Source organism: Diabrotica virgifera, chromosome 5 (genome assembly GCF_917563875.1).
Source record: "Diabrotica virgifera virgifera chromosome 5, PGI_DIABVI_V3a".
Classification (NCBI taxonomy): Eukaryota; Metazoa; Arthropoda; class Insecta; order Coleoptera; family Chrysomelidae; genus Diabrotica; species Diabrotica virgifera.
Window position 1 is genome coordinate 12,789,191 of NC_065447.1, and position 13,791 is coordinate 12,802,981.

Below are 13,791 nucleotides of genomic sequence, written 5' to 3' on the forward strand. Positions count from 1 at the left end.
AAAAAAATATATTTTATATAAACGTTATCTTTTTAATTTTTAGCATCTAGTAAATACAGTTGGTGGCCTTAAGACAAATAAAAATAAAATAAAAACAAAACAAAAACTCACCTCTAATCTTTCTGTTGCTTTCCTCAGTCGTTCGTAATCCACAGTTCCTTGTACGGTAAGAAGCTCGACCATGAAGTCCGCCTCTTGTACACTCTGCTGCACCAACTCCAACTGCCGCTCGAACCTCTTCCACAAGGCCAATCTGCTTCTCAGAAGAGCCAGGATATCGCCGCATCTCTTCTCCAAAGCTGTGTGGTCATCCTGTAATTTGGAGATGTCTCTTTCGACGGTGAGTGGAGACACTGACACCTTCAGTCTAGTTGGAAGACCGTGAAGTAGTTGTCTGATGGCCATTAAGTCTTGCCATAAAGTTACTAGTTCTTCTCCTACTTCGTAGCATTCGGAGACTGACTTCTCGATCGAGTCGCTGCCTAGTTTTTCCGAGCTTTCACAAAGGTCTAGTCTCTTACTCATTTCTCCATGTTTCCTTCTAACTCGTTCAATGCTCTTTTGAATGGCTTGTAATTGCTCTTTTACTAAAGTTCCTCCTTCCAGTTCTTCGGCTATGGTTACCTCTAACCTCTTGGACAAGGCTAGAAGAGTACCGACCTTCTCTGACTCAGCAGCTGATAATAAACCGAGTCTACTCAATTCATTCTGGATAGTTTCTGTTCTGGTTGCCATTATTTGGAGTCGTTCAACGTACAAGCTTAATTCTTCTTCTGTTTTTATAATACCTTTTAAGTTGTCGACGTCAGTTTTGAGGTCTTGTAGCTCTTGTTCCAAGAAGAGCAGCTTGTCATTTACTGGAACATCTGGTGCTGAAATGTTGTCCAAAATAGAAGCTTCTAGCTCATTTATTTTCTTAGACACTCTTTGCCATTGAGCGTTCAGTTCTGAGTTATTTGCTCTCTGATACATTTCGTCACTGATAGGAACAATTTGAAGAGATTTGTCAAGAGCAGTTCCAGCGTTTACTCGAGCTGAATTATGTACTTCATGTTGAGCTTTCAGTTCCCAGAAGCGTCTTAGATGACCTCTTGGACCGAAAGGTACTTCGATTTGACTTAGTTCTATTCCAGCTTCTTTCAACCAATATTCGACTTTGTCACTAAGCAGGTTGTACATCTTCCAACTATCTTTAAAAGCTTGGAGTCGCTCTAGGTTGACTTGAACATCCTCTTGAAGCTTCTGGATAATTTCAAGGGATTCAAAGTAAGCTTGTTCTAGTTCGGAACAAGAAACCAGTTCTTGTAATTTTTGAGCGACGCAATTTAGATGAGTAAGTTTGGCGTGGTGGTAGTCTATATCAGCAGCTAAAGAGTTATGAAGATCGATGTATCGTTCATAATCTGAAGATGTGACGCTATTTAAATCTGGAACACGTTGTTGAGCTACTTGTAACCATCTCAGTTCATCTCTGGTGCTCTGTTCTAAAACTGTCCATCTCGAAGCAGCTAAGGACATTAGTTGGAATCGACCAGTTGATTTATCTAATATAACACTGGCTCTTTCGTACAGATTTTGATGGAGTTGTGAATGTATTGCTCTTGTTTCCGAATCCAGATTTTCTTCAAGTGATTCAAGAATTGCTCTACAATGACTCAAGTTAACGAAGAATTTGCGGTGATTCTGCATCTCGTCTTCTAAATGTTCCAAATTACGAACAGATATCGGACTTTCAATCAATGCTTCGGCTATTAAAATAATCTGGCTGAATTCTTTTAAAGTTTGCTCGTATTCATCAGCCAAAGAGAGGAATTGGTAAGCTTTTTCTCTTTCTACAACAACTTGTTGTTCGATCTGTTTGGCTATCTCATTGTTTAGGTAAACTTCCCGTGGAATTTCTTTAGTGGGGAAATCTCTCATCAAGCCTTTGGCAGTTGCGATCAGATGGACAATTTTAACAATTTGAGATCTGTTGTTGTTTTCTATTTTCTCAAGTTCGCTCAGTTTGGTTTGAGGAGAGGCATCAGAATCTTTTAGCTCACTTAATTGCCTTCTCAATTCTCTGACTTGTTTGTTAGTTGTGGTTACCTCATCCAAAAATTCGTTCCACCTCTTCAGGTCTTCAGCAGCAATTTGTTCGTTTTCTTCTGTAACTTCTTCAATAACTTTGACTTGTTGTTGAAGGGAATCTACGTAACTCTTGATTCTCTGTCGCTCATCTTCGTTGTAAATGTCGTCTGTCTGTTTGATGACCGACTGAAGTTGCTCTACTTTGGTTTCGATGTTGGCAATTTCTTGCTTGAGCTCATTAAACTCTTGAACTCTAGCAGCTGATGGACCTTCTAGAGTTTGTTGTCTGTTAACATATATTCTGTATTCTATTGTTTCTAACCAAGTAGTAATCGTTTCCACTGTAGTTATCACTGTTTGCTGTATGACAACCACATCTCTTCTTTCCACAGCTTGTTGCAGTAAGACTAGATTCTGTTGAATGTTATTGTTCCTTTGTTGAATTGTTTCGTCTGTAATAACCTCGTTTAGAGTGGCTAAATACAACACATCGCTGAGATGTGTCGTTTTCTTTGCATTCTGCAAGTTTTTGAATCTCTCTAGTGCCTGTGTTTGGTTCCATCTAATATTAACCTCCTTAATGGGAACTGAACGTTGGACTTCTGCTTGAATCAAAGCAGTAGAAGCATCTGGAGGTCTTTGCCAGGTTGACACAGAGTACTCTGGTGGTGAAAGTGGCCCAGCATCGGAAGCTGGTGTTAGAGGGGTATCTGCGATGATTCTTGGAGATTGTACTTCTTCTATAGTCACAGACGTAACGTGTTTTCCTTTGCCTTTTGGTTTGGCAACCTGAGGCTTCTTCTTTTGCTTGTCTGTGCTTTCGGGAGCAGTTACAGTGTAACCATCAGGCGATTGTTCATTAGGTTTACTTTCATCTACCTCTGTAATAGTTAGTTCCTGTTGAGAAGTTGGTACTTCCTCTAATTCTTTGCTCACAACTGTTACATCGGAGGGTTGAGTTGGTTTTGGTACATCTGATACTTTGGTTTGTGGCTGAGGTTGCTTTTGTTTTTCCTCCTTAATAATAACTTCAAGTTGTTCTGTTGTAAGTTCAGTGACACTGGGTTTGGTTTCAGTTTTCTGAATTTGAGGCAAGAGTTGACTTTCAGGCTTATCTAATTTAGCAGCAGTATCAGGAGTAGACTCTTTAGAAAGTTGAGATGGTAAATCTTCATCAGCCTTGATAATGCTTGGTTCTGGTGCAGTAGGTTTTGTCTGAGGTAATGATATTGGTTTATCGTTGATCAGTACTGAATTTTCGTCATTAAAAGCACTGTCTTTCTCTGATTCTATAAAATCAACAGTTGAAGTAACACTTGAAGGTTTAACGCTAACATCGTATTTTATGATCACTTCCTCTGATTCTGGAGAAAGAGGAATATCTTTTTCTTCAGTAAGCATTGAATCAACGGTAAAGTTAGCAACTTGTGGAATTTTATCATCTGACTTTACAGTATAGGTATCTTTTGTGGTTATTTCAATACCAGGAACAGTTTCTGATTCTTGAGGAACTGAGAGAGTAATATCAACTGTTGTCGCCTGTTGATCCAATTCAGCAGGAGTAGGCTTTTTACCTTTGATCGAAATAGTTTTTACTTTATCTTCGTCAATATCTGTAAATACTTTAGAAACTACTTGGGTAGTTGTCACTGTGGTCTTGTTCTGTGGTGTTAATTCTTGTTCCACTTTTTGCTCAGATGTTTGTGGAACTTCATGTTCCATATGTCTTGTTGGAGAAGGTGTTCTCGATCTTCTAGTAATGTCAGCATAAGAAAGCGGAGATACGGTATCCTCTACTGTAGTCTGCCTCTTGAATTCAGAAAACAGATCTTTTTCTATATTGGCGTCGCTTGGTTGAGGTTTTTGTTTTGACTTCTTATGGCGTTTTTTATGCCGTCTTGAGGTCCAATCTTCTTCTTTTTCATTATCTAAGAATGTTGTTACGACAGCATGTTTATCTACAGGAACACCATCAAAAGTAACTTGAACATCGTACTCATCTTCTGATTCTGAACTGGATTTTATTGGAACTGGCTCTATTGGTGTTTCTTGTTTTTGTATTTGTTGTTCTATCTTTGTAGGTTCGACAGTAAGAACTTTACTTTCGACTATCTCGCTTATAGAATTATCTGATGACGGAACCAGCACAGAAGCCTTAACATGAATCTCATAAGCCTCAGACGAAGTGGGTGTTGGACTTGGTGTCAATATTTCACCTACTTCTTGAATAATTACTGGACTAGTCTGAGTTACAATCTCTGTAGTTTCTACTTTCGGTATAGGTGAATAGACACTAACTGGTTTTTCCATTGGTGGAGCAGAGGGTTCAGGAGACGTCTGTAGTCCACATTCCATAATTTCTGGTTGGACTTGCGATGCTATTTCGGTAGTTTGAATTTGCTCAGGAGATTTAGTTTGAGCTGATTCTTCCCGACTTTCTACACGTGTCTGCATAGCAGAATCACTTCGGATCAATTCAGGCTTTTCTGGTGAAATGGTCTGCACGGCTTCCTCGATGATTTCTACTTTCTCAGGTGTAACTGTCTGTGTAGAAATCTCTGTAATTTCTGTTGTCAGTTTTTCTTGTGGAGATTCGGTCTTTGGTGTTGTTTGTGTAAGCGTTTCGGTAGTTTCAATCTCAACCTGAGTAAAACCTTCTTTAACATCTGGTTTTACAGTTACAATTTCTTTTTCTTCGTCGCTTGTTTGGATGAATGCTTCTGCAATTTCTTTTGGAGTTTCTGGTGATGTTTGAACCGAGACTTGTTCTTTTGGTACTTCAGGTATCTTTTGGACTGGAGCTTCTTGTACAGCTCGCTCAGTTTCCAGAAATTCGTTGGTTATATTAACTGGAGATGTCTGAGCTACAGTTTCCTCTGTAATGACAGCTTCTATAACAGGAACAGTAGTTACAATCTTTGTTGTTATTTCTTCGGGTGATTTGCTTTCCGATCGGATAACTACATTTTCTTCTACAACTTTAACGGTACCGGGTTCTGAAGGAGTCGAAATTGTTTGGTATGAATCATCCTGCGAAATAATTTCGTCTCCTGCTTCAAATATAGCAGGCTCTTCCGACTCTAACTCCGGTTCGCTGTCTTCTTCTGGCTTTCTCTTGTTCTTCTTGCGCTTTTTAGTTTTCTTTGGTTGTTCAACTTCCGTTTTCTCAACTTTAAGAGGTTCATCGTCGCTAAAAGGCACAGAGTTATCCGCAGATGACTCATGTATAGATGCTGGAACGTTTGATTCTTCGGATTCCTTAACTTTGACCTTTTGCTTTTTCTTTTTCTTTCTACGTTTCTTTTTATCTTGGTCTTCTTCAGCAAGGCTCTCTTCTAGAGTTTTATCTGCTTCATATCCTGTTTCTTTTCCTTTAAGACTATCATCAGAGTCGCTAACAGAGGCAAATATATCTTGCGATGGCTTTGGAGTTTCTTCTGATCTTACAGATTCTTCAGGAATTGATATCTCTACCGATTCTGCTAAAGATGTAACAACAGACTCAACTTTTTCGTCCTCTATTTCTTGAATCATTGATTCAGGCTTTTCTTCGACTGGAGTTTCGATCTGCGCAGATCCAGACTTTTCTTCTACTTCAGTAGATTCTGGTTGTAGCGGTTGTTCCACTGGAGATTCTTTTACAGGTTTAATTTCTTTGGGTTCATCTTTTTCTTCTGGCGTTAGCGTCTTAACGTCTTTGTGTTTCTTTTTCTTTTTACTCTTTCTGCCTCCGTGGTCGATATCGCTTGGAGTAGATGGTTTTGTTTGCTCAACTTCCAATTTTGGTACGACTGACTCGCTAGTCTCAGTTATTTCTGTTGCCAGTTTTGGCAACTGAACGTGAATATCTTTGTGTAAGATTTCAGAAGGTTTAGTCAGATCAGATGTTTCTTCAATCTTCATAGCGATGGAAACTTTGGGAGTAGCTATTGAGGAGTCTTCATATTTTTCTTCAAGAGAAAGAACTATATCAACTTCTTGGTTCGGTTCTTTTATTTTGCTTTCTTGTACTTGTGCAAGACTAGGTTCTGCTACTAACACTTTGCTTTCTTGTGGTAGTGGAGAAATAGATTTTGGTACTACCTCTTTGCTTTCTTGCACTGGTGGAGAGATAAATTCTGATACTACCATTTTGCTTTCTTGTACTAGTGGAGAAATAGATTTTGGTACTACCTCTTTGCTTTCTTGCACTGCTGGAGAGATAGATTCTGATACTACCACTTTGCTTTCTTGTATTGGTGGAGAAATATATTCTGTTACTACCACTTTGCTTTCTTGTACTGGAGCAGGAAAAGATTCTTTGACGTTCTTTTCATCGGTCTTTACAATTACTTCATCCGGCTTAATAGGAATTGCTTCTACTTCTACAGGTTGAAGTGGTTCTGTTTGAGATTCAGGTTTTTCTTGTACAATCTTTGCTTCACTAAATTGTTTTTCGTTTTCGATGAAGTCTAAACTGGTAGTGGTGGGTCGAGTCTTCTCCTGAACTATCTGTGTTTGTTGACGAATAATAGTAATCTCCGGTTTCGTCTCTTCGAGAGATAAAGCCACTTCTACATTTCCTCCAACTTCTCTAGTCACAGATGTTACTGCTTCGGTTTCTTGTATCTTTATAATACCGAATGGTGGCGTTGTTCCTTGAGTAACCTCTTTAGGAACTGTTTGAGCAACCTCTACAATCTCATCGGAGGTAACACCAGGAGATATTTTTCCAGTTTCTACTTCAAATATATCATCAGCTGGTGTAAGAGGACTCTGTGTTCTAGGAGTACCAGATACCTTTTTAGTTTTTCCAAATTCTCTTTTCTTTTTGGTCTTTGGAGACTTCTTTAATTCTTGAACAACTGGAGCATGGTGCTGTTGTTCTGTGAGAATGAACTGTTGGGAAAGATGACGTTCAGTGGAACCACTATCTGATAATTCCTCCAATGGAGGAGCACTTGGTGAATGTAAATCAGTATTTGGTTCAACTTCAATGGGTGGAGTCTTATCAATGACATCTTCAGTTATCTTTAGAATATCTGTAGGTATTTCGACTTCTATTGGAGAAACAACTACAGCATTGTCAGTATCGTCCTTAATTGTTTCTTCTTTAACAACTACAGATGAAGGTCTAATGTCGGTGACTGTAACGGTCTGTTCACTTACAATTTTGGTGTCTTTGTCGTGGTCTGAAGATTTTACTTCAATTTTAATTACTTCTTTTGGTGGAGGTACAGCTGCTTCCACGGTTCTAACAATGTTGTTCAGTTCTTCTAGTATTGCCCCTGCAAAATTGCCTACTGAATGTGAAGGAGGCATATCGGCTTCAACAGATTCAGTAGACGGAGCCTCTTTTTGTTCAGTAGGATGGAGTTCGTCTGTAGTAAGTGAAATATCATATTTAACAGCTGGTTTAATGGACTCGTCCTCTGGAGTCTTTTTGTCTTCATCAATGCGTGCTGCGTCGACACTAGGTGCTATATCAATCTGACTACTTTCAATTTCACTATGAGCAAGCCTTTCATTATCTAAGAAATCTGATACCAAAGGAACTTGTTTGGTTGCAGTTGTTTTTACAAATTCAGTGACTTGTGCAGTATCAGGCTGTGGTGCAGTGCTTTGAGTTATCACATACCTCTCTTCAGTTCCTCCGACAAGAACCGACTCTTCTGGTTGTTCTGCAGTGACTTTGGAAACTTTTTCAGTTAAATGAACTTCAGTCTTTGGTTTTGATGTTGCGTCAACAGATGAAATACGAATTTGCTCCTCGACTTTTGTATCTGATACTACAGTAGGTGCAGTAGGTTCTTTCTCATCTAACTCTGTTTGCTTCAATTCAGTTATAGTAATTTCTTGTTTCATTGGTTGTGTAACCACAGTAACGTCTTCAGGTAAGGTTTCCATTGGTCTTCCTTGGGCATCTAAAGTCACTGTAGTTACCTTTTTAGTTACTACAACATCTGGTTCTTCTACTATTGGTTCTTCACCAAACTGTTGCTGCTGCACAACGTTGCCGTTTTCAGTTCTTACTACGTTGATGCTTACCCTAGGTATACCCTCTTCCGTTACCTCAATTTCTTCTGGTTCTTCGATGACTTCTTCTTGAACATGCTCTTTTCCGTCTATAATAACTGTTCGTCGTATGATTCTACGTGTTTTTCTAATAATCCTTCTAGTTACTTGCTGTACGACTGCTCTAACGCTTGAACTAGAAGTATGGATTTCATTACCTTCAAGCACCACTTGTGAGGAACCAGCTGGAATTAACTGGTTATTCTGACCATCTACAAAAGCGATATCTCCTTCATGTAGCTTAACACCTTGTACTTCCACTTCTTCTGGTTTGAAAGTCGGGCCCGTTGCTGAAAACTGAGTTTCTGGTTCAGTTTCATATTCCTGGATGTTGATATCTCCTCCTGGAGCTCCGGATACAACTCGTCCACCATACTTTTGGCTGCTAACTGTGGCTTTGCTTCCATCGCCTTTAGCAACTGAAGTAGCACTCTGCTGTCCAGTCAATGTAATTTGGGAGAAAGATTGTGTAACAGGTACTCCTCCCTCTGTTAGAGTACTAAGCGTAGAAAATTGTTGATGTTGGGAAGACTGTTGATGTCTGACAACAGTTCTATGCAATTTCTTAACTATTATCCTCTTGGTACCATCAGCATCAACAATAACCTCGGTCGTGGTTTCATCTGGTTCGACAAATACTGTCTCAAACGGTTGATTCGGTTGGACATTTGTTATGTTCAATTCAGTAGTTCTAGTTTCAGATTGAGGTCTTCTTCTGTAATCTGCTTCTACCAGAAGATCATCAGGTTCTTCAATAATTGGCTGAGGATCTGTAACAGGCTTTGTAGCAATCTGGATGGTTTCTTGACCTCCAGAAGTCTTCTTCGAAATAGTTATAGTCTCTTTTGTTTGAGCATGCTCAACTTCACTTTGAGGCTGAGACATGGTTTGTATTTGAACATCAACTGGCTGGTTGTATGTTACAGTAAAATCTTTAGTTAATGGTTCTTCTACAGGGGAAGATAAACTTCGACCTGTTTGTGTTTCAATAGAAGCTACTGGTATTGGAACAATCTTTTCAATGGTTTCCGTTACGTGTTTAGTTTCAACAGTAACAGGAGCTTCTTCTATTGGCATAGACGTCGAATCTAGTGTGTTTTCAAGAGAAACATCAGGTGTTTCAAGTTTTAGTCTACTTTCTTTTATTTGTGTTAAAATAGTCCTTGTTGTTTCGAGTCTAGTGACTATTATTATTTTTTGTTCCTCAAAGATAGTAATAACGGTTTCAAGTTGTTCCAGTAAAGTTTTAACCAGGGGTTGTATATCTGGGTAGCTTTTGAATTTCTCACATTCAACTTTGAGTTCCTCAAGTTTTTGTTCTCTTTGCAAAATTTCTATTTGTAAAGCCTCGAGGTTGTTTATGTAATCTTCTGCTTGGGTTTCGTCTTGGGGTTTAATTAAGTAGGTTTCGATTTTGGTCTTTGTAATTTCCAGCCAAGTTTGGATCTCTATCAATAGTTCCTGGTATTTGGTGACTTCCTGTTTCTTCTTCTGTTGGGTTTCTTGTGCATTCTAAAACAAAACAGAAATATTAATGTTTCAGTCGGCTATACTGCGCTGGAAAAGTTCCAGAAAAGTCAAGATACAGAAAATCCAGCTAAAAGACGATATGGTAAAACTAACAATTCGAAGAAAGTCTATTTATTTTATTTTCAAACTTTGGACAAACTTTTAACAGATACTAATGGCAACGAAACTTTACGAAACATAACAAGAGATGGAAAATATTGAGAGAAACACGATAGAAAATCTGCGCTTTTATAGACAGAAGAAATAATTTGTTGGAGGAAGTGACATTTGAGGAATTCTAAAACTGAGAATAGAAGGAACCTCGCCAACAGTGCTGTTGGGTGGACCGAATAGCTTAACAATACTGTTATTGGTCGCAAGCAGTGGCGGCTTTTCTTTATGTGCTGCTGAGCTGCAGAACTACCAAACAACCATAGCAAATCTTAATTATTAAAGAATAATTAATATAGTTTTATTTCAAATCTGCCATATTATCATATTAAACATCAACTGTTAATAATAATTCACCAACAACGATGATTAATATTATTTTTTTTACGTATTTACTCCTCTAGTGAAACCGTATAATTTTTTTACGTATTTGGTGCTCCAGTGAAGCAATCTTTTTACGTATTTGCTGCTCCAGTGAAGCCGCGTCGATAACAACCGAAACACTGGCAGCGGTAAAATGCATTTATTAGGCAAACGGCGATCTTAGCCGATGTGCTTCGGCAATCGGCTGATTAACGGCCTCGGAAATGTGTTTGCGAGCTGCAATTCACGACAGTTATTCGTGACCGTTGCATCTGTGCCGTGTTTAGAAATTCTTAGGCGTATTAATTTCCAATTTAGAAAAATGCAATAAATGTAAGTTAATCAGATTTTTATAGCATGTCGTTATTAGTTACTATTAATTAGTATTAAAGCTAATTTTATTGTTTTTGTTTTCGTATGTTATTCTATTTCTATTATTTTATATTGGCCGTGGTTCATGCAGCACACCCTATAGCAGATGTCACGAGCCGCCACTGGTCGCAAGCCAGAATAAAGGAAGAGAGAGACTTCAGTAAGGTTAGCACTCTACTGATGGACTATGATTGCTCTGCTCATAGAGACAGAGTTATGCATCGAAACAGGACAGATTCTAAGCATAAAAGAAGAAGAAATAACCAAAGAACTTAACCAGAAGAATATTGATATCAATAAACTTCAAGAGACAAAGAAAAAAGGAAAAGTACAAATTATGTTAAATAACTACTTAATGTTCTACGGTGGTGTTGCGAAAGAAACCGGCACCAAAGAAGGAGTCGCCCTATTAGTACACCAAAAACTTGCAAATCAAGTAGAAAACTGTAAATATGTCTCAGAAAGAATAGTTTGCATAAAGATTAAACTAGACATCAAGCCACAAAACGTGATAGAAATTTATGCACCTGAGAACAGTAGATGTAAATACAAGAAGAAGCTTCTAGGAACGTTTTTTCCATAGCACAGTAACACACAATGAACATATATATGTTCATTATCGATGGCTTTCGATGGCTTTAACACCTGTGTTAGTAATAAAATAATACCGAGGTTGTCTTATAAACATGACATAGATACCGAATATGGAAGTCAGAATAAATGGACAACTTAGGGAACCTATAGAAACAGGAAACGGAATAAGAAAGGGATATTCAATAAGCCTTGTGGATACCGAAAACGGAAATTAGAATGACTGGACAAGTTGCGGAACCTATAGATACAGGCGATAGCATAAAACAGGGGGATTTACGAAGCCCTATGGATACCGAAGATGGAAGTCAGAATAGATCGACAACTTATGGAACCTATGGATACAGGTAATGGAATAAGACAGGGGGTTCACTAAGGCCTATGCTATAATGTATAATGAATGAAGTCATAATAAGCGTTAGATTATAAAGTATAAAGAAATAGGATACATAATGGGGAACAATGACATTAAATTACCTGTTGCGCAGACTGGATTAATCTGTTGGATTAAAATTTCCAACTGGTAAAGGTCATCATATTGGAGGAGGCAAATAATTTGTTGATCAATGTTTACCAAAGGAAATGCCATAATCAACTGAACCTAAAGAAGAAACGACTACAAGAACCTCCCGATAAATGGAAAATAATTACCTTTTATAGTCTATACACTATAAAAAAGGTTAGCACCTTGTAGTAAATAGGCAAAGAATGGAAATATTGGAAACCATCAAGACACGAAAGCTGCAATACCTGGGGTATGTTATGCGTAATGAGAGATACAACATACTCCAATTAACTATACAAGGAATAATTATGAGAGCAGACACAGAAGACATGGAAAGACTTATTATCCAAGGAAATGCAGAAGACCGAAGATCACGACCAGAGATAGAGATCTTTGTAGACGGACAATAGACATCACGATGATGACTACACTCCCTCCAGTGGGTCAGGACTGACGAGGGATATTCAGGATATATGTATTTAATAATACTGTTTTGTTCTTACCACTACTAAGAGTCTTCCGTGTTCAGCTTGAGACAATAATGTAGCGATGCGCGTTCGAATGCCTGCCAATTGGGCAGCTAAAGCTTGAGTTTCGTGGTCTGCAGTCAGCGAGTTGACTTGACCTTCAAGTCGTATCGCTTCAGTTGCATGTTTCTTCAAATTACTAGTGACAGTCTGAAAAATAAAAGAGAAAAATTTAAGTTTCTCAATACCATGTAAATAAATTATACAAAATATAGAACAATGACAGTTCTTTAATAACTTTATTGTGTTTAATTATAGCAACTAATGAAGACTTACAGGCAAATCTTTAGATATGTTATAGTCCTCAACCAATTTTCAACAGGTAAAGACCACAGAATGGTAAAAGCCCCGATAGAAATAGACCTTGGAAAAGAGTGATAATGCGTGGTCAAAAAGAAGTCTACACCAATATGGACAGAATATGGAGTCACTAGGAAAAAATATTGACCAGGAAGAAGAAGAATCACACAAGAAGACCAATTTGGATTCAGAAGAGAAAGAAATTGCGAACTTGAATTAGCAAATGTTACTAGTGACAAAAATCTGTTTCAATAGGAACCAAAAAACAGGAATGGCTATTCTCGACATAGGAAAAGCGTATGCCACAGTTTGGAAAAAGCCCTAATCTACAAGATAGACAGAGCTAGAATGTCTCATTATTTTGTCAATATATGCGACGCATATTTAACTAACAAAACATTTCAGGTTTCAGCTGGCCAAAATATGTCCAAAACGACAGCAAGATGACATGTTCAGGAAGGGATGCCTGAGGGGAACATTTTATCTCCTATCTATACATTTGCTCACAGATGCAAAAACAAAGACGGACATTTACGCGGATGATACAACAATATACACCGCAGGAAAAGATGACAGAAGAATAGTTGAAGAAGATCACTTACGAAGAATTTTGGACTATACGGAAAAGATTAAATTTATTCGGAATTTTAAATGATAATTTTCACAATGGAGTGTGTTGTTACATCATTTTTAACTTTAACAAACTGTACACCATAGTCTTTAAATATGACAGGTTAATTTTTCAACTCCCTGTGGAACTGTCATTTCTGTCTTGTCATCGTTCAGAGGTTTCTATCCATTTCATTGTCACTTGCTGCTACACTTCCACCATGTGAACAAGTCGAATCACAGCTCAGATGTTACTTGGGGCATATTAGCAAATATTTCAAACATCCACGCTGAAGTCAGTATTTTTAATCGATGTTTCCTTAACGGGTTACTTTTACAGGGCTTTGACCCTAATATTTTTGTAAATTATATCTTGGTGGTTAGCATGTAAACTTCACGTGAGTATAACCTACAACTTTTCTTAACCGTAGTCAAAATTTTAAAATCTTTGCATTATTGTACCAGGTTATATTAATTTTAGGTAAGCACTGATGATGACTGGTAAACCAGTCGAAAACTAGTCATGTGATTGTGATGTAGCCCTTTTTATGGATTTTAAATATACCTTTTATAAAGAATTTTACTATTTTTTGTATTACATGGTATACAGCCAACTACAGGAAAACTTTTTTCCTTGTGGATTATTAAATTTATCATCTTTATTAAAGGGGTGATACGCCCGCGAGTTAAGTCCGCCGAGTAAGTACGCCGTCGATCCAA

General features: G+C 38.0%; 1 protein-coding gene across 10 annotated transcripts in view; it reads right to left on the minus strand.

Moving 5' to 3' along the window:
• The window catches only part of LOC114330686 (muscle-specific protein 300 kDa), a 603,413-nt gene that overhangs the window by 55,171 nt on the left and 534,451 nt on the right, over window positions 1–13,791 (minus strand). For all 10 annotated transcript variants that reach the window (XM_050652274.1, XM_050652275.1, XM_050652272.1 and 7 more), the window contains 2 exons: window positions 12,139–12,312; window positions 112–9,636 (listed from right to left, as the gene is read on the minus strand). In XM_050652274.1, coding sequence (XP_050508231.1) covers window positions 112–9,636; window positions 12,139–12,312 — 9,699 coding nt within the window. The remainder of the gene's footprint in view (window positions 1–111; window positions 9,637–12,138; window positions 12,313–13,791) is intronic.